The sequence below is a fragment of the Dreissena polymorpha genome, chromosome 5, assembly GCF_020536995.1.
Source record: "Dreissena polymorpha isolate Duluth1 chromosome 5, UMN_Dpol_1.0, whole genome shotgun sequence".
Classification (NCBI taxonomy): domain Eukaryota; kingdom Metazoa; phylum Mollusca; class Bivalvia; order Myida; family Dreissenidae; genus Dreissena; species Dreissena polymorpha.
In genome coordinates this window covers 1,931,316-1,947,401 of record NC_068359.1, presented here as the reverse complement: position 1 = coordinate 1,947,401, position 16,086 = coordinate 1,931,316, and the positions used below count along the sequence as shown (strand labels likewise).

At 37.0% G+C, this 16,086-nt stretch overlaps 2 protein-coding genes across 6 annotated transcripts in view; both read right to left on the bottom strand.

The window, feature by feature from the left end:
* LOC127881815 (nuclear transcription factor Y subunit beta-like) overlaps window positions 1-9,335 on the bottom strand; it is a 28,895-nt gene extending 19,560 nt beyond the window's left edge. For all 4 annotated transcript variants that reach the window (XR_008050291.1, XR_008050289.1, XR_008050292.1 and 1 more), the window contains exons 1-2: window positions 9,215-9,335; window positions 1,409-1,513 (exon numbers count right to left, since the gene is read on the bottom strand). Coding sequence is in view for 1 of the 4 variants with exons in the window: in XM_052429948.1 (XP_052285908.1) it covers window positions 1,409-1,487 (79 nt within the window). In the remaining 3 variants the exon portion in view is untranslated. The remainder of the gene's footprint in view (window positions 1-1,408; window positions 1,514-9,214) is intronic.
* On the bottom strand, window positions 3,824-7,257 carry LOC127881816 (uncharacterized). Of its 2 annotated transcripts, none has more exons than XM_052429950.1 (2): window positions 6,638-7,257; window positions 3,824-4,179 (listed from the first exon to the last, which is right to left on the bottom strand). In XM_052429950.1, the coding sequence occupies exons 1-2, from the start codon at window positions 6,801-6,803 to the stop codon at window positions 3,881-3,883; spliced, it is 465 nt and encodes a 154-aa protein (XP_052285910.1). In that variant the 5' UTR covers window positions 6,804-7,257; the 3' UTR covers window positions 3,824-3,880. The 2 variants fall into 2 exon arrangements, with proteins under 2 accessions (XP_052285910.1, XP_052285909.1); XM_052429949.1 differs by having other exon boundaries at window positions 6,663-7,257.
* Window positions 9,336-16,086: the final 6,751 nt, after the last annotated feature.

Genomic DNA, 16,086 nt, shown 5'->3' with positions numbered 1-16,086 from the left:
CCCTTTGTAAGTTTGTTTTTAAAAAAAATCTATTTTTAGTCGTGGCGACCTTGACATTGGAGATATTGACGTGATTCTTTCGTGCGACACACCGTCCCATGATGGTGAACACATGTGCCAAATGATTTTAAAATCTCACAATGAATGACATAGTTATGGCCAGGACAAGCTCATTTATGGCCATTTTTGACCTTTGAACTCAAAGTGTGACCTTGACCTTGGAGATATCGACGTAATTATTTCGCGCGACACACCGTCCAATGATGGTGAACAAATGTGCCAAATGATTTTAAAATCTGACAATGAACGACATAGTTATGGCCCGGACAAGCTTGTTCCGCCAGCCCGCCCGCATTCGCCAATCTAATAACCAGTTTTTTCCTTCGGAAAACCTGGTTAATTACCCATTTTATTAAAGTAAATAAGTGTGCGATATACTAACAAATTACACTTGCCAACGCCACTATTTTCTTATTGTTGTAATATGTTACTCAAGATCTATCATACAATTATGATAGATCTTGAGTAATGTATTACAACAATAAGAAAATAGTGGCGTTGGCATCTAAAAAAACTGGTAAAGCAGATTGGCATGGATAACACTTGATATCATATGTTTCATTTTTGTTACATCAAAGAGATATGTTATAAGTTTATATATACATTATACAGATAAAATCAATTTCAGGGAAACAAAGCTTAAAGCACTTGTAAAGTTTGCCTGGGACCAGTCTGCAGTCTTTATGAATGTTTGTTTTTTCTGTCTATGAGATTAATAGAATCCCATGTACCTGTATGCATTAACCGATGACCTGCAATAGCTGATGAGTAACTACACACTCAATTTACATGCGAGCATTAAACCTTCAGTGCTTTCCACAGGATTTTTTTCAGAGGCCCCAGAGCCGATAAGGTGGGAGGACTGTCTTCTCCAATACTTTTTTTTTTACATATTTAGAGTCCAATTAAGTCATTTGGTGCGTTATGACATTTAAAAACAACCTCTCCATATAAAGTCATTAAAAATATATATTTATAAGTTGTTTTTAATTGTTTAAAACCATTTCCATATAGATGTCCAATACAGTGATGCTCCACCTTTAGTTGGATAAAGCACGATATGTAATTGACAGAGGATCATAAATCGCCTTTCAAAATTTTCTGCAAAGTCGTTATCGCTTTGATCTTTAGATAGGCTAGTTGCAGAAACTGCAAACATACACTGATCCGAAAAATTCAGGTGCCCCGCAGACTCTGATTTCGAAGTTTAAGAGCCCTGGGAGAGGACCATTAAAATGTAAATGGCCTGTGGAAAGCACTGACCTTGTTTAGACATGACCAGTGCTTTAAAAATTATAAGTTCATGGTTAATTCATCATATTTATTTAGTGACAGTTTATTATCATACCATCCATTGTTCTGTCACCAGATGGAAAAAACGAATCAGACAGACTGTTTTCCCCGATGGCATCACCTCCACCATCCATTGTATGGAACTGTCTTGAAAAAATTGCTGAAAATTAAAAATCATTACATAGTCACTGAGTCATAACTAAATCGTGTACAGCCATACTCACATTATATGAAGTTAAAACATAACATTATGTAGGTGTAAGCTTATGATAATGGCAAGGTTATTAGTTATTTACTTGTCCCCAATTTAATATATTATTACAGGGGTCTCACAAGCGGGCGAAATGGGCGATTTCTTCCCCAAATTAATCTTCACTTCGCACATTAATTTCATGAAGGCAAAGTGACTTCTCCTCCTTTTAATGATTTACTTTGTGCCAGACATTGACCGATTAAAATCAATTTGATGTGGAGAATTGGAGGACACAGGAGGATATTCAGCCATTAGTGTCCCAGGTACAGGTCATGCAAAGTTGAACATTCAAAAGAACAGTCTGTAGCTATTACACTTCTTGAAATTGTTAACAGATAATGCCTTGATTAATTGCCTTCTGCTGGCTTCCAATAACTATGATTCAGCAATTTTAAATGGCCCATTAAAACAATACTAAGGAATGATCAAATGGGAAGATGTAACCTAGCACTGGCAATAAATATGGGGCTCATTAACAGGTCAGATTTGGAATCTCTGCTGTAAAATGAGATTTTAAATGAATTTTTAATTTAAAACAAATATTTGTAACAAAATATGAATTTGATTTAATGTTGAATTGCTTAAAATTAACAAGGAAGTAAAAAGATTCTGAACATTACTGGCTTGTTACAATTGAAGTTTATTTGATACACCTATTCAGGAAAAAAGTAATTAAAAGTACAATCATAATCAACAATCAATGAGAAATAAGGAAAATGTTGGTTTTATACACTAAACATGTCTTATTGTATAAAACAAGTGAAGTGTTGATTGAAAGCTGAACAGAAACCACTTATCCGTTAAGTTGCTGCAAAATATACGTAAAACTAAGATCTATGACGCAAATGTACCATTTCTCCCAAATATGTTACGAATTCTCCCTATTTTGGCTTTAGGGAGAAGTGACTTCTCCCTAAATTTTTAGCCTAGCTACACCCCTGATTATTTACTGTTACATTCAATCACTAACATTTTTCGGCGTAGCTGATTAACGTCACTTTTGACCCTAGGTGACCTTAAGGTTACATTCATAAAAATGCCCGCGGCTACCCACGAATGAATACACTTCATTTAGTCCATTGGCTGATTTGAGAATACTACCAGAACATTGGAAACATGGCCGCGTCTTTCTAACACTGTTTACTGCGTGTTCAGCATGAAACAATTTTATCTCTTATGAAAAGGCATAATAGATAGAACAGTTTTACACTCAACTCTTCACATCAATACAATTTGTGCGTTGATTCTACACCTTTGTCAATTCACAGTTACTGGTAGTGTGTGTGAATGTCAGCGTTTATATACAGGTCATCGCTGGGTTTTCACGAATACCTTATGTTCTGACCGGAGTTCGCGGCCAGTAAAATAATCGTTATATAATAAAGACGCTAAAGCGTAAACAATGTGAACTGCAATTTTCTTTAGACAAGAAAGATGTTAAATGAAGATACCCAGCGATATAATTATGGTATGTCAATAATAGATTCTTAATGTGTTTTCAACAATACCATGATAAATATTATTTTTAATTAATTTAACAAGAATTATTCCACCATATTGACTAATGTATTAAGCATGAGCGCAATGATTCTCGAAACTGTTAATACTCGAATCAAATAGCAATGCCCGACAAACCACTAAAACAGGTTTGTTCGAAGAACGCGCTTATAAATATTTAAAATATGTACGGATACTTCGCGTGTGGCCGGTTGGCTCATATGTTTTAATTTTACTTCCATTATTCTTTTGTTTTCTGTTTTGTATCTATAGGTTTATGACCAGCAATATGTAATAATGTAAAATGGGTGCTGGACGTTTCGTGCCACTACCAGTTCGTGCCACTGATATTTGTGTAGGAGGGCATTGGACGTTTCGTCCCACTGATAATATATAGGCAGATTGGTGTGAATAATACCGTATAGGTGTGAATCATAACAGAAAACTTTCGCACCTTTGATTGTAACATCTGTTCAATGGTAAAACAATCAACATTGTTTTATTTCAAGATTGTTTAAGAGTCAATTTAAATGCTTCATATTATACATTAACAATACATTACATAAATATATTCAAACATTTTCATTTAATTTACATTAACCATATCAAAAGTGAATGCATACATACATTTTAACAATATCTAGATTGATTACATAAATATATTCAAACATTGTTTTAATACACATATACAAACGTGCACAAATATAGAAACACAGATACAGCAGCATACTATCCTATCATATAAATACACAAATCATATATACAATGTATTGCATTTTAGAAGTCCTCATTGTGGATGTCGTCCTGGGTTGTGCTCGGCCCCAGCCCAATGATATGGTTGCACGCTCTCAGCAGTTGAGTAGTTGTCATGTCATCGTCTTCATACTTCTCCCAGATCTTGAAGAGTCGCCCGTGCACTTCTTTGAAGATTTTCCGGTGTACCCAAGTAAGGGCGTGCTCCGACACTAGGCGGATTGTCAGATCCACTGTTTCTGCCTCACGGCACAACAGGGGGACAAGCACGTAAAACCCTAGGTCGGGACGCCCTGCTCGACCGTTGATTCTGCGATGCCAACCTGGAACAAGATGTGTTTGTGAAACACAATGTCCCCCTATATGACGTTTGACCTTGAAGGATGACCTTGACCCTTCACCACTCAAAATGTGCAGCTTCTTGAGATACGCACGCATTTCAAATATAAAATTGCTAGCTTCAATATTGCAGAAGTGACATTACATGAGCAATTTTGACCCATATATTTGACCTTGAAGGATGACCTTGACCTTTCACCACTCAAAATGTGCAGCTCCATGAGATACACATGCATGCCAAATATCAAGTTGCTATCTTCAATATTGCAAAAGTATTCATAAAATAAGTGATTTGGGCCACATATATCGGACCTCTGACCTTGAAGGATGACCTTGACCTTACACCACTCAAAATGTGCAGCTCCATGAGATACACATGCATGCCAAATATGAAGTTGCTATCTTCAATATTGCAAAAGTATCAGGGGTGTGAATGAGGCAAAGTCAGAGGGGAGGAAAATTCTGTTGACTGATTTTGACTACTCGAATGGCGCGCATAACGCAATGACAAACATAAAAACAGACATTAAAACAAGGGACAAAATTGTCACAAAACCAGGTTTTCATTGTGAAAAAAAAATCTGATAAAGGGAGAAAACTCAAACTTAACTTTTGAAATGAACAAACAAAATTAACCCCCTTTGTAAGTTTGTTTAAAAAAAAAAAATCTATTATTAGTCGTGGCGACCTTGACATTGGAGATATTGACGTGATTCTTTCGTGCGACACACCGTACCATGATGTTGAACAAATGTGCCAAATGATTTTAAAATCTCACAATGAATATCATAGTTATGGCCAGGACAAGCTCATTTATGGCCATTTTTGACCTTTGAACTCAAAGTGTGACCTTGACCTTGGAGATATCGACGTAATTATTTCGCGCGACACACCGTCCAATGATGGTGAACAAATGTGCCAAATGATTTTAAAATCCGACAATGAACGACATAGTTATGGCCCGGACAAGCTTGTTCCGCCAGCCCGCCAGCCAGCCAGCCCGCCCGCATTCGCCAATCTAATAACCAGTTTTTTCCTTCGGAAAACCTGGTTAATAAACAACTTTTTAAACTTCATAACAATATTTCTTTATAAAAACCTGTTAAACTTCACATTTAACATACTGAGGATGCAAAGTAAACAGTTAAGTATTTATTGTGATCAATAGCAGCAGTTTTTTCAATGTATTGAATGACAGTTAATAGACTAAATATAAACAAACACACTTGAGTGTTCTTCTGGTGTCAATGATGTATTAACTGAGTTAAATTAATATATTTAATTTGTTTACCTTTCAATATCTTGCATTTCACAATTTCACTCAGTTCAAAGCTATTTCAGTTAACTGAACAGCGTGACAAACATAATAAAGCAGAATATGCATATGAATCTGATTATACACAGACCCACAGACATATAAAAATCAAATCATGTTTGTCTATTTCCATGTTCGAACGATACTCTCTAAATTGTTTTACTTCGCGAGTAGACTACACTCCAATTTGCAAACACTGGTTTCCGTGACACAAATTCAGTGGGCACATTTCTTAACAAAATATGTGTTTCTTGTATCTAAAACGTAATCTTTTTTTTTGACAAACACATTTCATTATTCCTATCAGACTAGGTGATGTCAGTCGTTTATTCGATTGCTATTTGTTATTTCAATAATCTTAATTTTCTCTTCACAACGGCGCCGTTTGCAAACAAATCACATGGCGCATTTTAAGAACACGATTTTAATTGGAAGATTGGGAAACAACAGCCAATTATATGGCTCGTTTTAAAAAAGCTTAGGCAGAATCTACCAGTGTAAAATGCGGAGTTTTCGCGGGCCGCAGATATTTCAGGCCGCTTATGAAATATGTCCGCGGAATCGGTGGTAGCCCCTCTCCCCCACATTTTTTAAAACGAATTTACGCAAATCTCAGAAGTGACATCCGGGACAACCCGATCCGCGGAAATCCGCGCAAAAATCACACCCCTGAGTATTCATAAAATGAGCGATTTTGGCCACATATATTTGACCTCTGACCTTGAAGGATGACCTTGACCTTTCACAACTCAAAATGTGCAGTTTCATGAGATACACATGCATGCCAAATATGAAGTTGCTATCTTCAATATAGCAAAAGTTATTGCAAAATGTTAAAGTTGGCGCAAACCAACCAACCAACCAACAGACCAACCAACCAACAGACAGGGCAAAAACAATATGTCCCCCACTACTATAGTGGGGGACATAATAGTGGGGGACATAAAAAAGAAATATGTTGTGAACTATGATGTATATTAGTTTTTATATAAAAATATTTAAATTATAACTATCCAATGAAAATATGACATATTAGTTTTTTATAAGATAATATTTAAATTATAACTATCAATTGCAAATATTAAATAATATATTGCTTTATTATTCTATATATGTAAAAAAAAAACCTTCAACGTCGTTGTTCGTTCGTACCGTCTGGCGATACACGCTCCAATTGTCTGGTGTCCACATTGAACCTCGGATCCACGTCGGTTGCATGAACATCACCACATTCAGTATGCTGGCATCTTTCACATTCATCGCATGAGAGTGCTTTATCTTCTTCACCAACATTCAGTGCACAGTACACACAAGGATATTCGCAAGCCATTACTGGTTATGTGAATTCAACGAACAACACACGTATTATATACTGTGTGTTTAACTGACTTTATTTACGCTTTCAGTTAATTACACAGTTTGTATCATACTTAAAGCAGTGAGTTGTTTACTAATTGGTTACTTATTGGCCTTTAAAGGCCCGTGTCGGTAAATTAAAGGCCTGAGTCGGTAATTAATTGTTTGCTAATTACGTAAAGACACATACCGCTAATTGAAAGTTTGTGAGTCAATAGTAAAGCATAAGCTTTTCCTAAAAGAAAAAGACCAACTTCATTTTAAATTGTATTATTGTTTATGCATGTAATATATTATTATTTATGTATATAATACATACAGCTGAAGCATAGAAAATAACATCATTTCGTGTTTCATATTTATTAAACATAATGAACTATGCACAAATGTTTTTATACTAACAATAAATCATTTTATTTTATTATTACAAGCACATACACATGATTCATAAAAAATATCAACACTTTATGTTTTATTTTTATTGCATATAATAAACTATTTACAAATATTTGTATACTAACGATAAATCATTATATTTTTTTGGTATTTATAATTATAATTTTCAACATTGTTGTAGTTTTCTACATTTATATACACCCTAATATTATTCACACCTATACAGCATTATTCACACCTATCCGCCTGTATATTATCAGTGGGACGAAACGTCTACCCCTTTTCAACACAAATATCAGTGGCACGAACTGGTAGTGGCACGAAACGTCCATAAACCTGTAAAACAAGCCGCAAAAACTCCGCGTAACATTCTGTACTCACACATGCCAGACGTCCCGATCTCGGCGGGACAGTCCCGCTTTTGGGCTCTTTGTCCCGGGTCCCGATATGAGACGATTTGTCCCGACATTCGTAAAAAACGATGTAAGGTCTATAGGTTCCCAATAAAATTCGCTATTCAAGCTCTGTTTTGCTAACACTTACCACCGCTAATCCCTTTATTGCCCCCAATTAACAATCCGATCCTACTTCTCGTGTGTACCAGTGTTGTTTATGACACCTTATCAGCGATTTATTGGCTAATTCTTGATTTTATCAGGCATTCACACCATGGTGGTCTTTAAGATTGTGGTCGCTTATTGCTATCGATAGTTGTATTATAATGAAATAAATGTTGAAAATGTGTTTGTTTTTGTCTTTGTTTGAAACGGTTTACAAAACAATTGTTTCGTAAAATTACTTCTACGTCATTAATGAGTCTTTTGCATTCAATGTTTAGTTCCAAAATAGCGTGATAATCCGAATGTGCAATATACCAAAATCGCAACAAACAGTCCAATAAGTGATACCCATCCTGTCTAGTGTAATTGGGTGTAATTGTATTAAAAACAACGAGGTGCTATGCATGACAGTTTGACCCTACTCCAAATAAGCTAAAAACAACGAGGTGCTATGCATGACAGTTTGACCCTACTCCAATTGACAAGTAACAAACTGCGCATGGATACATGCTTAAAAAAGATCTTTCTGCGCATTCCGTGTCAAGCTGATGTAACTGTTCGTAAATAGTTTACTGTAACCCGTACTTTCAGTGTACTGGATAGCCTCCCCTGCGTTAATGTTTGCCATTGAAAGTAATATAATGAGTATTGCTGTCGTAATGTTCCAGATTTTGTACTCTAAAATGATGAATGTTATCTTCGTTGTTTGCTATTGTCTTATTAAATAAAACTGTTATTGTCATGTTTTAGATTTCATGCTTCATATCAGATGTTTTATGTCTTGAATAAAAGTATCAAGAGTTTTTGTTAGTACTACAGTAAAGGTGGAATGATAGATCGTTTTAGGTGTCCTGCTTTTTGGTCAAATGTCTCGACAATTTTTTATGGAATGTCCCGCTTTGGACCTAAAAAATTATGGCATGTATGCTGTACTGCATGTGATGCAGCTAATAACTGCACAGAAAGACATTCGCTATCCTTGATCTCATTCATTGAACTCTTTACCTTTCATAAACTCTAACCACAATCAACGCCGTATATCTTTTTTAAAGATATTTCTTGTTTCAGGTAACATCATTCAAAGCATGTCGAATTGCAATGTTCGATACAAAGCTTAACTAAGCAATAAACATTCCATATTGTGGTAAATATTGAGGATCATTTGAATAGGTTAACTCTCAGTTAGCATACCAATTTCCCAAATATATTTCAAACAGGAAATTTATTCTTTGTTGTAAGTTGACGTGATTCTAAATTTAGATTTCGTCGACGCGCCATATTTTTCTTGACTTTTCGGAAAACTTATTAAAATTGCATGATTGTTAATTTAGGTAATTGAAGTTCAATAACTTGACAGTGGGTTCCACGTGCGAATGGAACTTGTAAACAAACCTGATCGACCTTCTCAAATTGGTTGGTCAGTAAATTTTTGTTATAGCCAGTGAAAATTCAGAGATGATCAGCCATTCAGATTTGACGTCTCAATGTGAAAACTAAACCATATAGTGTATCAAGCGGTTGCACACCACGAATTATTTCCCAGAGTTAGCTCTCAGTATCCGTAATTGTTTTTACATTTGTAAGTAAACAATTATGATACACGGAAGCATTGAATAATGAAATGACATATTGATATAAAAAACCATTCAACATGCATACATTAATAAATTATGCAATTTCGGAGACATGACTGTTGCAAAATTCGGTTAAAGTTTGTTTGTATGTACAGTTTTATTTAACTGTTGAATGCTTAATTAGAGCCAGTGCTCCAACTAGGATTTGAAAAGGGCAGGGGGGGGGGGGGGGGGGGAGGTTGGGGATATTTTGCCAAAAAGGCACTTATCCAGAGCGCGGTCGTATCCGGAATGATTCCTGTTACATATTAATTTGTATATTATTAATAATTGTTAGAATATATAATCTCCATTATTATTAAACCATGCAAATAAAATGTATGTCATAAGGAATAAATTAATAGCAATGTAATATGAGATTTATAAATTAAAATATGTCTAAAATAAATAAAAGGGCAGTGCGGAGCCTCGGAAGGGAAGCCAAGGGCGTGGCTTCGGAAGGGCAGGCCTAACCGGAGCACTGCATAGAACTGATGCTGGACAATTCAATGATATTTGATGGACAGTTTAATGCTGCGGATAAACTGAACGTCTGTATATCAGTTCATCCAACACATTTATTTGAATTTCAATGGCGCACATCGGAGTGTTGTCTTATTATTTCGCTTACTGTACAAGGTTTGTTTCGCTTGAGAACAACTTGCTATATGTTGAGCTGTACACGAGAAAGCATTTTGTCGTCTGTCTACCGTCCACTTGTAAGGGATCTACGCGAATATACCAATTTAGTCTCACCCGGACCATATCTTCATAAACTTGTCCGCAATGCATGGTCAAGGTATATATCAATTTGATTAAGTTCGAAAATTGATCTCTAACATATTTTCCCTCGACTAAAATAAACGATCTATAGATAAATACACATTTATTGATAGATCTTAGCTAAAATTTATGACACGTTCTGTGTACACCAGAGGCTACATATCTGAAACATGCAAATAGTATTTGCTCTTATGTTTTCTCGTCGAGTTCGAGCGCGTCCGCTCCGTTGAAAAAACAACCACCGAGGGGAAGATCAGTTGACCTTTGGCTCTTCTAAAAACCCTTAAGAACTTTTAAGTCTGTAACTACCAGCGGGAATGTGGAAGTAGTTTCGTAAATTTATATGAATGTTTAATGTCAGGCCAATAATTTGTACACAATTCATTCAAATTGTTTTGATTTGTTAATGAACACGAATACCACGGGTATGGTAAATTTTATTGAATGGTTACAATGAAAAATTAACAACAATCGTCTTTAAGGAAATCGATTGCTGAATGTCTATTCATTTTCACATAAACTTCACCTGTGCCCTTCTGCGCAGTAATTTTAAATACGAAAACAGGGGATGGATGATATGATAAATCTGTAAAGGTCTTCTTGGGCAATTTCGCTTTCCTTATATCAACACAGTTTAACAGAAAATATATTTGATTGACACTCTTCCCCTTTGAAATATGTTGTTGATTCTTAAAATATTTAGTCCAAAATCATGTAATTGAATATCCTTTTACAGACATGAACCTTATATTGGAAACTCGGATACAGTGTCATTTTTTTTCCTTATAGCATTTTTTATTGTGTGTCGGTAACTTTTACATGGACACATATTGACAAAAGGACTGTATTTACACCACCCTTTCCCATCCCGTACTGTAACAGGGGTGTGTGTGGGGGGGAGGGGGGCATGCATATACGGAAGCTTACCGGGGTTAAGTGAGGTAAGTTGGAACTTACTTCCAAGATTGAGTCGTTTTCGTGTTTTTCTTGAAGGTGTAGCGGATATTTTCACCCGGTAAGCCACTTTTATATTTCTATTTCTATTAAATGAATACGCCATTTCGGCTCTACAATGTGTTCGCTTCCGTGTTTTTATTGTTTCAAGATTGTAGGCATCGGGATAAAAAGTTATTGAAGGAAAACCGTCCACAAATCTGTTGTCGACGTACGTAACGTTTGAGAATTTGGATGTAGAAATATCATTTTCTCTTATAATACACAGAATTGGCGCCCGTGTACAGTAAAATATAACAAAAATCACGATTGGGTATTTCATTTTCCCGACGCCGTTTCACCTCGGATAACTAATTTATTGCAAAAAAAAAATGGATTAGCCCCCTTTTTGGAACTGAATTCCTTTAAAACTCATTTTGGAACCTGACTTCCAACTAACAATGTAGTAAGCCTCAATAACAGGGGGGGGGGGGGGGGGGTATTTTAATTAAAACATGTTTAAAAAAACGGCGTTAAAATAGATATTGAGACATCACTTTTGACCTTATATGTGCATTAGGATCCTTCGGACGCCGTAAGGAAACGAAAAAAATTTGACCCCGCCACAACCTCTATCCACACCCATTTTTTCGGCGTAGCTGTTTAACGTCACTTTTGACCTTACCTGACCTTTGTAAGTGTCCATATAAAATCAAATAAAATTTCCCGCGGCTAGACACGAATGAATACACTTCATTTATTCCATTGGCAGATTTGAGCATATCACCAGAACATTGGAAACATGACCGCGTCTTTGTAACACTGTTTTACTGCGTGTTCAGCATGAAACAATTTTATCTCTAATGAAAAGGCTTGATAGATAGACCAGTTTTACACTCAACTCTTGACATCAATTCAGTTTTTTGCGTGCACCTTTTATTTTCAGAGGATTGCCAGCGCCCGAGCGTTTGTACTTTAAGGCTATGTTCTCATATTTAGTAATTACTTCCATATTCCTGTCTGTTTACTAGTATATTTAAGTTCATAAAAGTTTCGTTTTTCCATATCCTGATATTAGTTTTGGCCAAACCATTTTAAATTGTTTTCGAAACTGAATATTTAACATGTAAAAGTATAAAGTTTTAAAAAAAGCCGTCGTTCCAGCAGTTGAAGCGTGGCCTCACTTTAATGCATTGCATTCCAACCCGCAAGGTATCAGGGTCAGTTCGCGGCCAGTAAAATAATTGTAATATAATATAGACGCTATCGCGTGAACTAGGTAAAACTGGATTTTTCTTTAGACCAGAAATATGTTAAATGAAGATATTCAGCGATATAATTATAGTATGTCATTAATAGATTCTTAATGTGTTTTCAAAAATAGAAAGATAAATATTATTTTTGATAAATTTAACAAGAATTATTCCACCATATTGACTAATTAATGTATTAAGCATGAGCGCGATGATTCTCGATACTGATAATAATCGAATCAAATAGCAAACCACTAAAACAGGTTTGTTCAAATAACGCGCGTATAAATATTTAAAATATGTACGGATACTTCGCGTGTGGCCGGTCGACTCATATGTTTTATTTTCACTTCCATTCTTCTTTTGGTTTTCTGTTTGTATCTATAGGTTTATGACCAGCAAAATGTAATAATGTAAAATAAGCCGCGAAAACTCCGCGTAACATCCAGTACTGCGTGTGATGCAGCTAAGAACTGCACAGAAAAAGACATTCGCTAACTTTGACTTTGATCTCATTCATTGAAGTCTTTACCTTTCACCAACTTCAACCACAATCAACGCCGTATATCTTGTTTAAAAGATATTTCTTGTTTAATATAAACTTGACATAATCTCAGACAAATATCTGTTCAGACAAACAGACCGTACAATTGCAAATGTTTTAACCATAAGAAACATAAACATTTGTTTTTCACAAAAACAAACTTGTTTGTATTTCTAATGGAAAATAACTTCAGTACACATTTGTTTAAAATACAATACAGTTAATAGGAGCAATGCAAATACTGTATTTTTACTAAACACATGAAACTAAGATTATATGTAAAACATTATTTCGTATTACCAGACATTTAAAAAGTTTATTTTATTGAAAAGATCAATATTATCTATTGGACAGCATCTAATGGGGATGTTGAAAACAAGACACAAATAATTTGCTAAAAACGCAAACGCGATTCAAATATAAATTAACGATCGAAATGACGGGAACATGAGCTTCGTAATTGCTATTTATAGAGCGCGAACAAAAACAGTATTTAGTCTATTTGCTTCAACAATTTTATTGAATTTATATAAGACCATTTTAGTGGAAAAATAAGGAATCCGGATAGGGCCAAGTAGAGTGCCGCGTGTCGACCTTCGAGGTCGACACACGACATTCAAGCGACATTCTCTCGACGCTCAATACGACGCGCGACAATCATGCGACAATATTTGAGTGTCGCATATCGCGCTGGGTTTTAGAAAAATAAATTCGAGGAAAATCTTGACTGTCGACTGAATTGTCGCGCGTCGTATTGAGCGTCGAGAGAATGTCGCTTGAATGTCGCGAAAATGTCGTGTGTCGACATTCGAGCGCGACACTCGACATTCTCTCGACGCACGATACGACGCGCGACATTCAATATGATATATCGCGAGAATGTCGCCTGTCGACCTACAAATCACTAGGTCGACACACGACATTCTCTCGACGCACGACATTCTCTCGACGCACGATATGACACTCGCGCGATATATCGAGCCAATATCGCGCAAGTGTCGCCTGTCGACCTAAAAACCCATAGGTCGACACACGACATTCTCTCGGCGCTCAATACGACGCGCGACAATCATGCGACAATCAATATTTGAGTGTCGTATATCGCGCTGGGTTTTAGAAAAAAAATCGCAGAAAATCTTGTCTGTCGACTGATTTGTCGCACGTCGTATTGAGCGTCGAGAGAATGTCGCTTGAATGTCGCTTGAATGCCATGTGTCGACTGTCGTATGTCGACCGGTGTGGGAGTAATTTTTTCATCTGCAAGCAAGGTGTTATAGTAACTTTTTCAGCTTAAGTAAAAATAGCGGCATCTAGAAGCAGCAATAACAGCAGCATCAGCAGCAACAGTAGCAGCAGCAGTAGCAGCAGCAGCCGCAGTTGCAGCAGCAGCAGCAGTAGCAGCAGTAGCGGCAGCAGGAGTAGCAGCAGCAGCAGCAGCAGTAGCAGCAGCAGTAGAAGCAGTTGAAGCAGTAGCAGCAGTAATAGCAGTAGCAGCAGTAGCAGTAGTAACAGTAGTAGCAGAAGTAGCAGCAGTAGTAGTAGTAGTAGAAGTAGTAGTAGTAGTAGTAGTAGTAGTAGTAGTAGTAGTAGTAGTAGTAGTAGTAGTAGTAGCAGTACAGTAGTGTTAGTGAGAGTAGTAGTAGTGGTAGTGGTAGTGGGACTGGTGGTAGTGGTAGAAGTAGTTCTAGTAGTAGCAGAATCAGGAGTAGTTATAGTAGCAGTAGCAGTGTTGTAGCAGTTGCTGCACCACCAACAGTTGCAGTAGTTGAAGTTGTTGTAATAGTAGTAGTAGCTGCAGTAGAAGCTGTAGTAGCAGCAGCAGTAGCAGCAGCAGCAATAGCAACAGTAGCAGTAGTAGCAGTAGTAGCAGGAGTAGCTGCAGAAGTAGTAGCAGCAGTAGTAGCAACAGCAGTAGTAGTAGCAGAAGCAGGAGTAGCTGCAGTAGCAGTAGTAGTAGTAGAAGTAGTAGTAGTAGTACTACTACTACTACTACTACTACTACTGCTACTACTAGTACTGCAACTACTACTACTACTGCTGCTACTTCTGCTACTACTGCTACTGCTGCTACTGCTGCTACTGCTGCTACTGCTACTACTACTACTACTACTACTACTACTACTACTATTAATTCAACTACTACTACTACTACTACTTCTACTACTACTACTACTTCTACTACTACTACTACTACTACTACTACTACTACTACTACTACTACTACTACTACTTCTACTGCTACTACTACTGCTACTACTAGTACTGCAACTACTACTACTACTGTTGCTACTTCTGCTACTACTGCTACTGCTGCTACTGCTGCTCCTGCTGCTGCTGCTGCTACTGCTGCTGCTGCTGCAACTGCTTCTACTCCTGCTGCTGCTGCTACCCCTGCTGATGATACTGATGCTGCTGCTAATGCTTCTACTGCAACTACTTCTACAAAAACTTCTAATACTGCTACTGCTGCTTCTGCTATTGATGCTGCTGCTACTGCTGCTTCTACTGCAGCTACTACTACTACTACAACAACTTCTAATACTGCTACTGCTGCTGCTGCTGCTACTGCTGCTGCTGCCGCTACTGTTGGTACTGCTGCTGCTTGTACTGCAGCTACTTCTACAACTGCAAAACTACTTATACTGCTACTGCTGCTGCTGCTGCTACTGCTGCTGCTGCTACTGATGCTGCTGCTTCTGCTGCTACTGCTTCTTCTACTTCTACTGCAGCTACTTTTACTACTAAAACAATTACTGATACTGCTACTGCTGCTGCTGCTACTGCTGCTGCTGCCGCAACTGCTGCTACTGCTGCTGCTGCTTGTACTGCAGTTACTACTACTACTACAACAACTACTACTACTGCTACTGATACTGCCTCTACTACTGATACTGCTGCTACTGATGCTGCTGTTACTGCTTCTTCTGCAGCTATTACTACTTCAACAACTACTAATACTGCTACTGCTGCTGCTACTGCCGCTACTGCTGCTACTGCTGCTACTGCTGCTGTTACTGCTTCTACTGCAGCTATTACTACTATAACAACAACAACTACTACTGCTACTGTTGGTGGTTCGGCAACTGCTACTATTACTACTCCTGATTCTGCTACTACTACTACTACTACTACTACTAC

What these genes read in the sequence shown, in the direction of transcription:
- LOC127881816 (XM_052429949.1), bottom strand. Translation starts at nt 6,840, where the DNA reads ATGGCTTGCGAATATCCTTGTGTGTACTGTGCACTGAATGTTGGTGAA. An exon ending in GGAGCGTGTATCGCCAGACG is followed by an intron (nt 4,180 to 6,662) that starts GTACGAACGAAC and finishes ATCTTGTTCCAG; the next exon opens with GTTGGCATCGCAGAATCAAC.